We start from the raw sequence: 17,947 nt of genomic DNA, 5'->3' as shown, positions 1-17,947 counted from the left end.
TCTTTTAGGCCTCTCTATCTATTTTAAAACATCCGTGCGTTTTATCTTGAACAAATTAAAAAGACAGCCAGACTGAAAAGCTCTAGTTTCAATTGGCATAAAAGGACTCCTAAGAATCAGAACATAAACAAAAAGGAAATTGAGACGAAACAAAATCAAGAAGAAGAGGAAGGAAGGTAGGATAGGCTGAAAAATTCTGCTTGTGCCATTTTGCTAATTATAAAAGATTTTCAGAGGAAAATCTGAAGCAAATATCAATGAAGCAAAATAGAACAATATCAAGATTTAAAGCCTTTCTTGGCCTTCTTCAGCATGTCCGGATCAACATGGTGGGTGTAGATGTTTCTTGAATATCATAGATGTTCTTTTTGCAGCTTCTCCTAAAGGATCAGCTAATTAAAACATGCATCTAAATATATACAGGAGGAAGAGATATAATTCTGGTAGATTCCTTGTTCCAGTGTGCACATGTACTTTGAATTGTTTTCAAATTATATGAGTTCCCTAAAACGTTCAAACCAAAGTTTATTTTAAAATAATTATATTAGTAGTAAACTTAAAATATGATATTAGTAGTAAACTTAAAATATCAACCAAAATAAAGAAACAAAACTTTAACAAAGGAGTTATATAATAATAATAATAATAAGATTGTTACAAATTTAACTTTCTGTTTATTTAAGTCCAACCAATTAAAGATTTCTATCCGAAGAAGTTATATAAGAGAACAATTAAGGAAAGAAACCAAATGAAGTAGACAAATTACAATTTGAATAATAATAAATCATTTGATGGCATCCAAATTAACATCATGAAGCAGCCTCCATGAACTCTTGATCAGATTCAAGGTCAAACATAGTATCCGGAGGAAGGCAGACCTCCAAGTCAACGCTTCCCTCTTCTCTCCCAGAGTGGGCCACTATCTTTCCACTGATGGCTGTGTTTCTTGCTAACATAAACGACAACGCTTTACCCATCCCGAACTCATTGCCAAATGTGTTGAATTTGGCCGACCCATTTATCATCACCCAGTGTGGATCAAGACCTCCACCTTGTGGGTTCAGAAACATCGGAGATTCAAGCCACGCATCCAGCCGCTTGCGCACCGCCTTGTCGTTGTAGTTAACCACCGCCTGATGCAATTTCCACCCTGCCAGACCAAGACCATTCTCTCCCACCAGTTCACCTGCCGTAGTAACTACGACAGTGATACCAACCGAGTTCCCAAAATAATCTTGAGATAAGGGCGGCTCTAGTTTCGATCTGGTGTTGACAGGAACCAAGCAGGTTGTGGGTTGATGAGGTTGTAAACGGCGGACCCTGGTTATGCATCTCCATACCAATGCAGACAAGGATTGGAAGGATGAGATTTTGCTGGTTTCACCTTCTGAATTGGCCTTTGCTTTCAGCTTTGCTATTGCTTGTGACGAGAAGTGAAAGGTTCTCACCCTGAATTTTGGAGCTTCACATATTTTAGTAGAATCATGCTCATTATCATGATGATCAAGACCATGGAAAGGAGTGGAAGGTAGATTTATAAGTGGACCGTGACCATCAGGAAACCAACGGTCGAGGATGGGTGGACGCGAGATGGAAATACTAGCAGTCTTAGTATTCCCTGCAGCTTGATCTTGTGCTTGAAAGATCTCTGACCACATGTTGAAGAAATGCCAGAAAGAGTTTCCATCCGCAAGGAAGTGACTCATTCCACATCCTATGAACACGCCATCCATCAGCTCCGTCACATGGACCGTAAGCAAGCTCATTGCATGGAGGTCAATATTGGCTGTCCTATCATCATCAAACAAGGATTGTAATATCAACTCTTCTGATACATCGGTCGAAGATAGGATGTCTGATACAGTGGTGTTGTCCAACGCACCATGGATGAATTTTGCACCAGGACTGTCGTTGCAATCGACATAGAAGGAATAGGAAAGCGGGTTTTTGTTTTTGATGGATTTAAGTCGGCCAGCTAGAGGGAAGAAATGAACCAGGGCTAGGGATAAAGAGTGTTTGAGCTTATCCAATAGGGTTTTCATGAAATGATAATGCGGTTGGGGAGGTATGGCAAAGAGAAGGCCGCGTTGGACATAGAAGCGTGGATGTATGTACACAAGATCCCAAGGTGTCAAGTAGAAGGGCTGTTTGGATTGTTGTGAATTAGTAACAACATCGTATGGTTGGATAAAGCACTCTGAAATAATGCGAAGAGAGGGTGGAATTTTGGCCATTTAGAATGAATTGAATTACTTCTACTTTAATTTGAAGGCTTGTATATCTCTTTTCAAGTTTATCAAGCCCCCAAAGTGCGTTAGGGATAATGCTAGCTCTCTCACTCGCCTTGTCTAATTCTTGTACTCAAATACCTTGCATATATATGTATATATACATATATATATATATATAATTTTAGGGGAAAAACTGTAGTCTCCTATATTTGACTTTCTTTTTCCCTTGTCTAAATTTTCAAATCTCTAACAATTTTCCAGTTTAAAAAAAATAAAAAATAAAAATAATCTTTATCAATTTTCTAATATGTATATATAAATATACGTATTTTTTTGGCTGAAAATATATAAATATATGTCTTATGTATAAGATAAGCTCCTCTAGCTAGCTCCAAGTCTCCAACCGCATAATCTAGTGGTGGATAGTATAAAAACAGTATTCATGCAATTAAAAACTATGAAAAAATTAATAAATATTTAATTAACATATGGATTGTACGTACATGTTTTTTTTAATTGTCCAAATTTCTCTAATTAATATTTATGGACCCATTTAATAATCATGAATATTTTGTAACAACAATTTTTTAATTTTATTTTATTTTATTTATAAATTATGTGGACTCAACTATATGTACAATATATAGATAAATGAAAAGATAATGCATCATACATGGGATTGCTAAACATTATTAATATATATTGTGTTCCATACCTCGTGTTCCATTTGTGGATGCAGGAATTGTGAAATATTTATATCATGGTTGACCAAATTCTTTGGCAACATGATCATTATAAAGTAGCAGAAATAATACATTTGAAGATTTTTGTAACACCCCGTCCCGAACCATGTCGGAATTTTTGCACGTTGACCGAGGTTGACCGTTGACCGAATGGGTCAAAAGTTGACTTTTTGATCCGGTTGGAATTTTAGGTTGACTGAGGTACCGTTACGAAGTACACGTTGGCACGAGTTCGTAGACTGGTAGTACGTTAAAAACGGAGCTACGGTTTGAAAGTTTTGAGCAAAATAAGTTGAGGTCCAAACTGTCCAAGGGGTGTCGGAGTTGACTTTTTATTCATGCAAGGTTGAGCGTTGACTCATGCATGGTTGTGAAGTGCTTGTCGATACGAGTCCGTAAACCAGCGGCACGTCCGATTTGGACATGTGGTTTGAAAGTTATGGACCTGCAGAGTTTTTCAAATACTGTATTATTTTAATATTATTTTTACTCGTATAACGATGTGCCACGTGTGACTTAATGAAGGTGACCATGTGTCACCATGGTGGAATGCCACATGTCAACCATGTGTAAAATCAAATTATTTTTATTATTATTTTAAATAATAATATTATTATTAATATTATTTAATCATTTTTTTATTTTATTTCTTTTTCTTTTTCTTTTCCTTTTTCTTTTCTTTTTCTTTTTCTTTTCTTTTCCCCACGTGGGAAAACACTTCCCTTTCTTTTCCCTTCCTTCCCTTCTTCTTCCCCAAGCCCGACAGAGACCAAAACGCACACACAGATTTCTCCCACCGGCCGTCCCTCTCTCTCTCCCGTGTTTTTAAATTCCAGCCACCCATACAGTACACGCGCCAGCCAGTGACGTGTGGAAGGAGAAGGCGAGCTCGGCCGCCAATTTTCACGGCCAGCCGCCGCCGGACGCGCGCTGATCGGGCCGGAGAAGCCGCCGGCCGGCCAAATTTCTCTCTCCTCTTTTCTTGTGTTTTCCGGCCAGCCCAATCCCAATTAAGCCTCCTCTCCCCCTATTTTGGGTCCTCTGAATCCAAAAATGGCCTCCAATCTCAAAAATTCAAAGCAGTTTGCGAGATACGAGGAAGTGAAAACCGGCCGAATTTTTTCCGGCCAAATTCCGACCACCTCCGGCAGAGTTGGGGTCGATGGAAACCGGATTGGTGATCCTCGTCCCACGAGCTTTGATTTGGTATATCATTCGACCATTTTGGTTAAAGTTTGTGTTTGACCCCCCGGGTACCGGGTATTATTTACCCGATTAAAATATTAATTTATTTGACTGTCTGTGAATTTTGTTCTAAGAGCACCGGTGAGTCGTAGAATTGATCCCGTGGTGGATCATGGGTTAATTGCATGCTCCAGGTGAGTGACCCACCTTTAAAAATATTTTCGGGGTAATTAATTGTATTTATGTGGTATTAATTTGGTATCTGTAAAATTGTGCTCATATGGCATATTTTAAATATAATCGGAAAAAATATTATTTTATATATATATTTATCCATTGGTGTTAAATGAAATTTTGGGTCATTAGAAATTCCCGATTATTATTTTATTATGATTAAATGATATTTATTACACATGAGTAAGTATTTTCAGTAATTCGTTGTGATTGGATTTTATATAAATTTCGGGTATAATTGGGGTAAATATTTTATGAAAATATTTGTTTAAGTTGGTGGTTTAATTTTATAAATTATGCCCGCGGTATTTTTATGGTTGCATCTCGTACTTCGAGAAAATTGTGGTTTGTTGGTTATCAATGTTTCGTACCGGGTTATTGAATAAAAATATGTGGGATGGTGTTTTGTAAAAATTTGGTATACTTCCCACGGTAATTTTGGAAAACGGTACGGTTGGTTATTATTGTTTATTTTTAGACGCACTCATACAGTATTGGTGTTCTGGTGTATAGTGTATGGACACTTGGTAGCATGCGGTTATTATGTGGTTTAGCGTGCGGTTATTACTTCACCCGTGAGTTGCCATTGGACCGTGGGCAGGCAAGGTTATTGTTGTGCACAGCCGCCCCCCTCCTTGGCCGGGTTGATGGTTTTAGCAGCGGTACTGTCGGGATGCCGAAGTGACCGTTGCAGGTTTCTCTCTTTAACCCCCCGCCAGTCGGTGCTCAGGACGCTGGGTATCGGAGGGCATCACCGGTATATGGTGTGGTGCGTCGGTGTAAATTGCAAATAATGTTTTAAACCCCAAAGGTGTTCTAAAATTATTTATTATAATTTATTGCAGTTTATTTATATTTGGGGTATTTATTTGTTTATTTGTTGTTTATTAAATTATTTGGTTTATTGGTTTTCTGGAATTACGAATAAGGGTTTTGTGAAAAGGTTTTAAAAGGGAAACTTTTCCAACTGAGAGAATTGTAAGGGTTTTGAGAGAAATTATTATTTTTTAATTATTATCTATCTACTGTATTATCGTGGTATTATATTGTATAGTAGATAGGGTCACTCACTGAGATGATTAGCATCTCACACTCTTAAATTCCGTTCCCCTAGGTTCAGGTTGGAGACGTTGATTGTCCGGGGCGAGCGCAACATCTCAGTTCGTTGCCGAAGGTTCAAGAAGTTTTTCTTCCCTTTTTCCTCTCTATCCTGTATTGCTTCTTTATCCGTCATTTTATAAATTCCACAGTTAATTGTATAATGCTCTGTATACTGTATTGGATGTGTAGTTGTTTTTAATGCACTGGGTTGCTGCTGTTGTTTTATTTTGAAGTGCTGCAATTTGTGGAAACAATTTGTAGTCTGTGGGAGGAATAAGGAGATGTTGTTAGAAGTGTGTTTTCAGTGCAGGTAATTTGTGGTAAGTAAATCCCTTAGGGGAGGCTCTGCCAGATTTTCCATTGGATGGTCTGGTAGGGTTTCCCTGGGATCAGGGCTGTCTAGGGTTCCGGAGAAGGAATTCTGGACGGGTCCTGACAATTTTGCCACCATATTAGAAATTTTCATTATCATGGACCATGGTTGGAAATAACGCGTACGGAGTATATTCGATGATTTTTCGATCGTTTGTTTTATAAAAGGAAGGAAATTTGGTTTTTCTTATTTGTCTTCTGAATCTGTGGATCACACTCCTATATTAAGTAATATAATTACTATTAATTAAGTCATTAATAATTAAATAACATTCGTATATGTACAGTTGGAGTATGGCAAGTGGTATATATAAAAAACGAGCTGGCTGAGGAGGAAATACTTTTATACAATGGTTACCGAATGCTTTAATTATAATAATGATCGGGCGCACAAGAACCTCAAACTGGAATACTAATTAATAGGCGCAACTATCCTAAATCATGCACTCAAATAATAAAATTTCAATTTTGAAATTAGCGATAACAATTTCTTTTGGCACATGTTATAACTATAAACAATAATTTAATAACTTCTAAGGGTTTAATCACGATTGTTCTTAATGAATGGTACACGAATAGAAGTATGCTATTTGTTATTATTAATAATTATCACCAATAGAATCCACATATTATTTAGTATTTTAGATGATTATCAAAAAGGTTTACTTTTTCAAATTAAATTTTTTTTAAAAAAAAAATCAACTCGTAATTAAATGCAGTCAATAATAACCTACTGATAGTCATCTTTACTAATAACAAATAGCAAAATGGAAAAACTAAAAGAGCTATAATAAATATTAAAATCCAATTGAAATCTTGTTAACCAAAATGAAATTAATTTCAAAGTTGTTTAAACTTTCAACATAAGCGGACCTTATAATGAGGAGCTTGTTCTAGAATATTTGGTATAATGTCAACTCTAATTTGGGTTTCAGTTAGATTCGCTGTTTTTTAATTTATTAAACATTATATCATCAAATTATTGGCTTGTCATGTTTAAAAGGTTTTTTTTTTTTTTTTTTTTGATGGTATATAAACGACATGTCTAAAGAAAAATTGGATAACTTTGGTCGAGTATTTCATTCCATGTTGCTGAGTTCATGTTTTTCATTTTATGTGTGCATCTAACACTAGCATGTATAATGATTATCACTAATTCTACATTTATCAAATTTGTATACCAAAATTTTAATAAACAATGATGTGGCATTATGCAATTGTTTTTTCCTCTCATGATTGTAGGATATGAATAATCTATTAATCTCTTGTATACTGGCATATTATTGTTTACCAAGATTTTAGTAAATAAATTTGGTAAGTATAGCATTACTAAATGATTGTTTGGTTTATGTCTCCTATTATCTTATATGCTAAAAGTCATACTATCACACTGGTAATTGAAATTTGTAATCCAGGCAGTTGAATTTTATGATCATAGGGTTCCAAACTGTGTGATGCCACGCCAGTTTAGCCTATATATTGGTATCTAATAACAGCTTATTGCAACACGATCTCCACGTTGTTGTTGAATATAATAAAATTAATTATCACAATTATGGGCAATTTGTTCACATTCATAAATAACATTTCAACGCCATTTTTTATGATGAAATTCATAAATCAATTGTTTGATTTCTGTGGGTATATATATATATATATATATGCATGGGAACAAAATTTGTCTCTTTTATTGTCTTACAAGAAAAAGTTGGACAAATTTGGCCCAATATTTCGTTCCGTGTTGATGTTGCTCATGATGAGGTCCTGTTTTATAAGGTTTACTTACTTTACCTTCTGAATTGGACGCAGTCATGGGTGGTCAATTATCAGCGTACAAATGATTTTTAACTTAATTAGTTCCAAGGTGAAAAAGTGTGTGGGTATCAGATATGATCTAAGATAAAAAAGTAAACTTCGAAGAAGATATCGTAATTAATAAAACTAGCTAACATTTTGAAAAAAAAAAACAAAAAACGAAAAGAAAAGAAAAGAAAAGCATTCAATTGTCACGACTTTGAAGCTAGTGGAATTGAAATCGCCTATAGATATATAACATTAGCACTACCTTTAACAATAAAAATATATCAGTTATAGTTTATCGTTCTTTAATTATGAGGGAATGAAATTAATATATTAAATTTATTTTACCTTCTGTGTCATGGGTCTTCCAATTAATATTTATCAGCCTGCAAATGATTTTTAACTTAATTCAAAGGTGAAAAAGTTTGGGTATTATATATGATCTAATATAAAAATTAGGTAAACTTGGAAGAAGATATAATAATTAGTAAAACTAAGATAAGAAATAAAAAATTAAAAGATTTTGTCATGTCGACTTTGAAGCTAGTGGAATTGAAATTGCATGCATAACTATTATAAGGAATATTACTAATACCTTAACAATAAAAAAATATATATAACTTATAGTTTTTGGTTCTTTAGTTACGAGGGAATCAATTAATATTAAATTTGGATGGGGAAATATATTTAAGCACAAAATATTTATATTGAACACTATACGTAGAGAAGATAAGGAATATTAATCATGAAAAAGGTAGACACAATAATTGAAAGGTAGTTGCTTAATTAATTTATACAAATCGATACATATACATATATAAGATTTTGTTTAATCGTTAAAAAAATATATAATTTGTTTAACCTTTTCAGCCCAAGGGGGAAGGATTGTAACATCCCACATCGGTTGGAGAGGGGCACGAAGCGGTCTTTATAAGGCTGTGGATACCAGTTCCACTGGCAAAAGGCCTCTTAAAGAGAGAGGTATCCACAGCCTTATAAAGACCGTTTCGTACCCCTCTCCAACCGATGCTTCGTATCCCTCTCCAGTGGGATTGGTATCCACAACCTTATAAAGACCGCTTCGTACCCCTCTCCAACCGATGCTTCGTGCCCCTCTCCAACCGATGTGGGATGTTACAATCCTCCCTCCTTGGGACCCAGCGTCCTCGCTGGCACACCGATCCGGGTACTGGGGCACGAAGCGGTCTTTATAAGGCTGTGGATACCAGTCCCACTGGCAAAAGGCCTCTTAAAGGGAGAGGTATCCACAGCCTTATAAAGACCGCTTCGTACCCCTCTCCAACCGATGCTTCGTATCCCTCTCCAGTGGGACTAGTATCCACAGCCTTATAAAGACCGCTTCGTACCCCTCTCCAACCGATGCTTCGTGCCCCTCTCCAACCGATGTGGGATGTTACAATCCTGCCTCCTTGGGACCCTGGCTCTGTGCCCCTCTCCAACCGATGTGGGATGTTACAATCCTGCCTTCTTGGGACCCAGCGTTCTCGCTGGCACATCGATCCGAGTACTGGCTCTGATACCACTGTAACAGTCTAGTACCACTGGCATCAAGATACCGCATCAAGATATTGTCCGCTTTGGGTTCACCAGGTTCAGGCCCAAGGCCCTCTACCACTGGCATCAAGATACCGCATCAAGATATTGTTCGCTTTGGGTTCACCAGGTTCAGGCCCAAGGCCCTCCTAGCCCCAGCTACCTAACTACTCACGGGTTTAAAACGCGTCCCCAGCTACCTAACTACTCACGGGTTTAAAACCCCAGCTACCTAACTACTCACGGGTTTAAAACGCGTCTTGAAGGGAGAGGTATCCACAGCCTTATAAAGACCGCTTCGTGCACCTCTCCAACCGATATGGGATGTTACAGCTCATGTATAAATTTTTTTTTTTTAAAAAGTATATATATGTTTCATCAAAAATTTTTGTGTTTATTGAATTGTACCTTAATTGATGACTGTTCCTTGAATGTTGATATTCTTACTGAATTGTTTTCTTAAGCTTAATTCAACCTATTGTACCTTTCTTCCTCTTTTCTTGATCAATCTAATTTCCTTTGCATATGTTCTGTTCGGGAATCCTTTTTCACCCTCTTAGACACTAATTAAGCTCTTGTTGGCCCCTCTAATATCTATATTAAAACACGTTTTATCTTAAACAAATTCAATGATAGCTAGACAGAGACTGAAAGCTCGATGGTCTCAATTGGCAAAAAAGGACTCCAAGAATCAGAACATAAACAAAAAAGAAAAGACAAAACAAATCAAGAAGAAGAGGAAAGGAAGGTAGGATAGGGTGAAGATTTCTGTACGTGTTAAATTGCTGATTATAATACTAGGTATGCACAGAGGAAGAGAAGCAAGTATCGATGGAGCAAAATTGAACAATATCAAGATTTAAGAGCCTTTATTGGCCTTCCTTCTTCCGCATGTCCGGATCAACTTTTTGGGTTTTAGATGTTTCATGAATATTATCTTAGATATTTTTTTTTGCAGCTAATTAATTCTCCTAAACGATCAGCTTAAAACATGCATCTAATATATATATATATATATATACATATATATATACACCAAGGAGGAAGAGATAGAATTCTGGTTAAATATTCCTTGTTCCAGTCTGGATGTGTTTAAATTGTTTTCGAATAATTTATATGAGCTCCCTAAAACGTATAAACCAAAATTTATTTTAAAATGTTGATAACAGTAATAGTAAACTTAAAACATTAACCGAATAAGAAACACAACCTTAATAAATTAAGGAGTTATATATAAAATTGTTTATTTAAAAAATAAATTTTAATTTTAAAAAAAAAAGAAACTTTTAAGTAATAATAATAATAACAAAAAAAGGAGCTGTTACTTACAATTCCAACAGCGCAGTGAAGCGCATATATATGAATTTGATATTATAATAGTAGAATTTGATATTATAATCGTACTAATTTAACTTTCGAAAATACATAAATTGTAAAATATAATTTTATTTACGTCCAAATTATTATAGATTTCTATCTGAATCAGATAATTAGGAATACAACGAAAGAAAGAAATTAGATAAAGTTGACACTAACTCATTACAATTTGGGACCACAAAAAAAAAAAAAAAAAAAAAAAAGCAAAAAGCAAAAAGTGGTGCTTATAATAAGCATTTGGTGGAGTAGCAGTCAAAACATCATGAAGCAGCTTCCATGAATTCCTTGTCAGATTCAAGATCAAACATACTGTAAAAAAGAAGATGCAATTTAGTTCCATGAATTCCTTATCAGATTCAAAACCAAACATGGTGTAAAAAAGAAGATGCACTTTAGTCCCGAACTTTTTTTTTTTTTTGGCACTGTAGTCATAAACTCGGATTTCTTTCATACAAATAATCATTAAACTTTTTTCCTTCCATTTTCCGATCATCTTGAATACATATATGTCATGTGACGAAAAGGAGATAAAATAGAGGGGTATATATGCGGTTTTTTCACCCGTAAGTGTCAAATCTTTTGCATTATCCTGAATAGATTTCATAAATGGGAGAAAAACAATATATATATATGTAGTCTTATTCTCGTGGACAATAGAGTCCAGGATTACTCATACAAAAATAATTTAAAGTTTTTTTAATTCTCTATTTTTATATATAATTGTCTCGTTATATTCTTTTTGCACATTAAATTTTATTTTCCTTCAACTCGAAGGTGGTACATTGATTTACATTTACAAAACTATAGCTAGCTAGTTTTATTTTATTTTTTATTTTTAATCAAACAGTTTTAAAACACCAAAAAAAAAAAAAGGAAAAAAGAAAAACACAAAATATCCAAATCGACGTATATATCCAGCTAAATTGTCGCCTATACTACAAGCATCTCTTGATTTTGTACTTTTTACTCTAGAGTATCAAAGTCAAGCAATTATATTCAAAAATAATGGATTATATGCACCTAATAAAAATTAATAAATTTCAATTTCATTTTATTGAATCAACCTTTGAAAATGAAAAGCACAAATAATTTTCCATATTACCCCAATCATAATTAATAAATTTCATGTTATTGAAACCAACTTTTAAAAATGAACGTACAAATAATTTTCCATGAAAAAGAATGCAACTATCAAAAGAAAAAAAACCAACCATCAAATTTAACTTTTTTTTATTTAAGTCCAACCTTAATATATTTCTATCCGAATACACTAATGAATTGCGATTTGAAAAAAGAAAAAAATGGTTATATTCAAGCATTTGATGGAGTGCTACTAGATGTCCAAATTAACATCTTGAAGCAGCTTCCATGAACTCTTGATCGGATTCAAGGTCAAACATAGTATCCGGAGGAAGGCACACTTCCAAGTCGACGCTTCCCTCTTCCCTCCCAGAGTGGGCCATTATCTTTCCACTGGTGGCTGTGTTTCTAGCCAGCAAAAACGACAACGCTTTACCCATCCCGAACTCATTCCCAAATGTATTGAACTTGGCTGACCCATTTATCATCACCCAGTGTGGATCAAGACCTCCATCTTGTGGGTTCAGAAACATCGGCGATTCAAGCCACGCATCCAGTCGCTTGCGCACCGCCTTGTCGTTGTAGTTAACCACGGCCTGGTGCAATTTCCACGCCGCTAGACCAAGACCATTCTCACCCACCAGCTCACCTGCCGTAGTCACTGCCACTGTGATACCAACCGAGTTCCCAAAATAATCTTGAGATAAAGGTGGGTTTAGCTTTGATCTGGTGTTGACAGGAATCAAGCAGGTTGTGGGTTGATGAGGTTGTAAACAGCGGACCCTGGTTATGCATCTCCATACCAATGCAGACAAGGATTGGAAGGACGAGATTTCGCTGGTTTTGCCTTCTGAATTGGCCTTTGCTTTCAGCTTTGCTATTACTTGTAATGAGAAGTGAAAGGTTCTCACCCTGAATTTTGGAGCTCCACATATTTTAGTAGAATCGTACCCATGATCATGACCATTATCATCATGATGATGACCAAGATCATGGAAAGGGGTGGAAGGTAGATTTATAAGGGGACCATGACCATCAGGAAACCAACGGTCAAGGACGGGTGGACGTGAGATGGAAATACTAGTAGTAGTAGTAGTAGTAGTAGTGCTCCCTGCAGCTTGATCTTGTGCTTGAAAGATCTCAGACCACACATTGAAGAAATGCCAGAAAGAGTTGCCATCTGCAAGGAAGTGACTCATGCCACACCCTATGAACACTCCATCCACCACCTCCGTCACATGGACGGTAAGTAAACTCGTTGCGTCGAGATCAGTATCAACCGTCCTATCATCATCAAAAAAAGATTGTAACATAGACTCTGACACATCAGTCTCCGATAGGATGTCTGATATGGTGGTGTTGTCTAGCTCACCATAAACGAATTTCGCACCAGGACTGTCGTTGCAGTCAACATAGAAGGAATAGGAAAGCGGATTTTGGTTTTTGATGGATTTAAGTCGGCCAGCTAGAGGGAAGAAATGAACCAGGGCTAGGGATAAGGAGAGTTTGAGTTTATCCAATAGGGTTTTCATGAAGTGGTCATGTGGTTGGGGAGGTTTGGCGAAGAGAAGGCCGCGTTGGACATAGAAGCGTGGATGTATGTATACAAGATCCCAAGGTGTCAAGTAGAAGGGCTGTTTGGATTGTTGTGAATTAGTAACAACATCATATGGTTGGATGAAGCACTCTGAAATAATGCGAAGAGAGGGTGGATTTCTGGCCATTTAGAATGAGCTGTTGAATCACTTCTACTTTTGAAGCTTGGATCTCTCTTTTCAGGTTTGTGAAGCCCCCATAGTACGCTAGGGATAGAGCTAGCTCTTTCACTCGCTTTGTCTAATTCTTGTATTTCAAAGCGTTCCTTATATATAGGAAAAACTCATGTATTATATATTTTACCTTTTTACCTTTTTCCACGTCTATATTTTCAAATCTCTATCAATTTTCTATTTAAAAAAAAAAAAAATCTCTACCAATTTTCTAATATATGTATATATATTATAAGTATATTTTCTTTCAATATATATATATATATATATATATTATGTATAAGATAAGCTCCTCTGCTAGCTCCAGGTCTCCAACTGCAAAAATCTGGTTGTAGATTGTAAAAAAGTATTACACTTTTTAATTGTCTAAATTTCATTAGTTAATTTATGGACCCATTCAATGATCATGAATACTTTATAATATTACACTTTGTAATTGTTTTTGATAAATTATGTGGACTCAACTATATATACAAGGTATATATAAATAAGAATATAATTCATCGTAGATGGGATTGCTAAAAGATTATTACTTATGTATATATTCCTCGTGTTCCATGCGTGGATCCATGAATTGTGCAATATATATATAATTAATGGTTGACCAAATTTATTCCTCAGCAACGTGATCGTTGTAAAGTAGCTGGAGTGATATATTGGAAGATTTTGCCGCTATATTAGAAATTTTCATTAGTTTCATTATTATGATTGGAAATCACGGGTACAGATCATTATATTTGATGATTTTTCGATCGTTGTGTTTAGAACATGAAGTAAATTTAATTAAGTCATTAATAATTAAATAACAAACAAATATGTACAGTTGGAATATGGCAAGTGGTATATATAAAACACAACGAGCTGGCCGCGGAGGAAATATTTTGATACGATGGTTTTAATTATAATAATGATCGTGATTCATTAACAAAAGCACAAGAACCTCAAACTGAAATACCAAATACGCGCAACTATCCTAAATTATGCACTCAAATAATAAAATTTCAATTTTGAAACTAGCACGCGATTCTTTTGGCACATTTTATATCAAAAGACAATAACTTAATAATTTCTAAGGAATTAATCATGATGGTCCTTAATTAATGTTACACAGATAATCGGCGATCATCACCGATAAAACTTATATGTTATTTGACCATTTAAATAATTATACAAAAAATTTATTTTTTTAAATTAAATTTTTAAAATAATAAATCAATATATAATTAAATGCAGTCAATATAAAATATTTATATCAATAAAGGTCTCATTTATGATTATCATCATTAATAACAAATAATAAAATTCACACCCATACAATAAACATTAAAACCCATTTGAAAACTTTTAACCAAAATGAAATTGATTTCAAAGTTGTTTAAACTTTCAACATTTGGGGACTACGTGGAGCTTGTTCTCGAAATTCGGTATACTGTCATCTAATTTGGGTTTCGCTCTAATTTTGCTGTTTTTGAATTTATTAGAAACGATATCATCAAATTATGGCTCGTCATGCTTAAAAGCTTTTTTGTTTTTGGGGTTGGTATGAAGACATGTCTTTTTGATGTCGTACAAGAAAAATTGGACCAATTTGACCCAATACTTCATACCATGTTGCTGAGATCTTGTTTTTTGTTTTACACATGATTCCGGCATGTGTCAGTGATTATTTGGGTCACGTCTGTTTCATATGCTTAAAAATCATATTTTAACACTGGCAATTGAAATTTGTAACTCAGGCAGTTGAAATTTATGATTAAAGTGTTTCAAACCGTGTGATGCCAGTTTAGTTTATATTGCTGTATATTATATACCAACTTTTTGGGTTACACTATCCGCGCTGTTGGTCAATTTGACAAATTTAATTGTCACAATTACGGGTAATGCATTTACATTATAAATATTATTTCAACGCCATTTTTTATGATGAAATTCATAAATCATGTGTTTTATTTCTGAAGGTATGTATGCATATATATGGGAACAAATTTGTCTCTTTTATTGTCCTTATAGTTAGAAGAAACAGTTAACAAATTTGGTCGTAAGCGATTGTCATGACTTTGAAGCTGGTGAAATTGGAATTGAAGATGCCTGTATAACTATGACATTAGTAATACCTTAACAATAAAAAGTGTTAAATGACAGATTCACATTTTTATGTTGAGCAATTTGGAATCGTTGGAATGCTATTTTGCATGGATCTTTGCCAAAATCGGATTTGTTATTATTAGATAGTATTACTAGCCTTCATGCAGATTATTTGTCAGCTAATTATCTACATAATAATAATAACAATAATAATAATAATAATGATAAGATTGGTGTTTCAAGGATTTTGAATTGGATCCCTCCACATGAAGGTGTTGTTAAAATCAACAATGATGGGGCTATATCTGCTGTTTCAAAGGTGGTTGGGACTGGCGTGGTAATTCTGAACTTTAAGGGAGAGTTGAAGGTGGCAATGTAAACACCTTTTAATCAAGGTATTACCTTCTCACTACAAAGTTATTAGCTATTAAATTGGGATTACAACTGAGTACGTATCAAAAGAGGGTTTCTGATTGGTATTTTTGAAAGCGACTCAAAGGAAGCAAATAGCTTGGTTAATTTGTCAGATGATTTTTTTGGGATCGATTGCTTCATAGTCAATGAAATAAGCATCTGTTATCATGCCATAGTGGTTTTGTATGTGTTTTTGCTAACAGAGATACAAAAATTGTAGCTCATAGTCTAACAAAGTTTGCTTTACCTAGCAATGATGTTGAGGTCTGGATAGAGAAAGGTCCACAATGGTTCCAATCCTCTTGTCCTATCTGATTGTTCTGTTCTTTCATTTTTAAATAATATTTATGTTTTTATTTCAAAAAAAAAAACATAAAAAGTGTTAAATGATTAAGCTAAATGATAAAAAAATTATTATAATTAAGTTAAATGATTTTTAACTTAATTCCAAGGTGAAAAAGTTTGAGTATTATACATGATCTAAGATTTAAAAATTAAAAAAAAAAAAAGTAAATTTGGAAGAAGATATAATTGTAAAAAGTAAACGATTGTCATGTCTTTGAAGCCGGTGGAATTGAAATTGTCTATATAATTATAACATTCCTAATACCTTAATTATTATTATTAATGTTTGTCGTTCTTTAATTCCAAGAGAATCAAATTAATATATTAAATTGACTTTACTTTCTGAATCATGGTTCTACTTATTAATAATTATCAGCCTAAAATGATTTCTAATCCAAAAGTGTGGGTATTATATATGATCTAAGATAAAAATTAAGTAAATTTGGATGAAGATATAATAATTAGTAAAACTATGGTTAAAAATAAAAAAAAATTAAAAGGTAAAAGTTATCGTCATGACTTTGAAGCTCTAGAATTGAAATTGCCTATATAAGGAACATTTTTCATCAAAAAGAAGGGGGAAAAAAAAACCTTAAGGAACATTAGCAATACCTTAACAATAAAAATAACAAATTATAGTTTGTGGTTCTTTAATTATGAGGGAATCAATTAATACATTAAATTTAATGGGGAAATATATTTAAGCACAAAATATTTTATCGAACAGTTCTGGATGATAATTTCATAATTCGGCTATCCCTTTAGGTGCAAAAGACAAGGAATATTAATCATGAAATTGGTAGACACAAATTATTGAATGGTTGCTTAATTAATTTATACAATTCTATATAAAATTTTGTTTAATTAATTATATAGTTGAAGCGATTAAAAAATATATAATTTGTTTAAATTTTTTAGATCAATTCAGCTTTTTTTAAATATATATATATATATATACATATATATAAATATATATCAAAATTCTTGTGTTTATTGAAATGTACCTTAATTAGTCGATGACGAGTCCTCTTGAATGTTGATAATCTTGCTGAATTGTTTTCTTGAGCTTAATTCAACCTATTGCACCGTTCTTCCTCTTTTCTTGATTAATCCAATTTCCTTTGCATATGTTCTGTTCGAGAGTCCTTCTCTCTATCTATTTTGAAACATCCGTACTTTTATCTTTAACAAATTAAAAAGACAGCTAGGCTGAAAGCTCAAGTCTCAATTGGCGTAAAAGGACCCCAAGAATCAGAACGTAAACAAAAAGGAAATTAATATGAAATAAAATCAAGAAGAAGAGGAAGAAAGGTAGGATAGGCTGAAGTTTTCTGTCTGTGTGTTATTTTGCTTATTATAAAAGATATTGAGAGGAAAATCCGAAGCAAATATCAATGAAGCAAAATAGAACAATATCAAGATTTAAAGCCTTTCTTGGCCTTCGTCAGCATGTCCGGATCAACATGATGGGTTTAGATGCTTCTTGAATATTATTGATTTTCTTTTTGCAGCTTCTCCTAATTTAAACATGCATCTAAATAATATATAGCGGAGGGGGAGATATAATTCCGGTAGATTCCTTGTTCCAGTGTGCACGTGTACTTTGAATGGTTTTCAAATTATATGAGTTCCCCAAGACGTTAAACAAAAGTTTATT

The 17,947-nt window shown here is 34.1% G+C and overlaps 2 protein-coding genes across 2 annotated transcripts; both read right to left on the bottom strand.

Moving 5' to 3' along the window:
• Nucleotides 1–792: 792 nt before the first annotated feature.
• LOC107431479 (uncharacterized acetyltransferase At3g50280) lies at nt 793–2,234 on the bottom strand. Its single transcript, XM_016042398.2, has one exon. It carries the CDS (start codon nt 2,232–2,234, stop codon nt 810–812), a length of 1,425 nt encoding a protein of 474 aa, XP_015897884.2. The 3' UTR covers nt 793–809.
• Nucleotides 2,235–11,943: 9,709 nt separating this feature from the next.
• Nucleotides 11,944–13,401, bottom strand: LOC107431480 (uncharacterized acetyltransferase At3g50280). The gene has a single exon (XM_016042399.3). The coding sequence runs from the start codon at nt 13,399–13,401 to the stop codon at nt 11,944–11,946; it is 1,458 nt and encodes a 485-aa protein (XP_015897885.3).
• Between the last annotated feature and the right edge of the window lie 4,546 nt (nt 13,402–17,947).

This window comes from Ziziphus jujuba, chromosome 6 (assembly GCF_031755915.1).
Source record: "Ziziphus jujuba cultivar Dongzao chromosome 6, ASM3175591v1".
Lineage (NCBI taxonomy): Eukaryota > Viridiplantae > Streptophyta > Magnoliopsida > Rosales > Rhamnaceae > Ziziphus > Ziziphus jujuba.
This window is presented reverse-complemented; position numbering and strand designations above follow the sequence as displayed.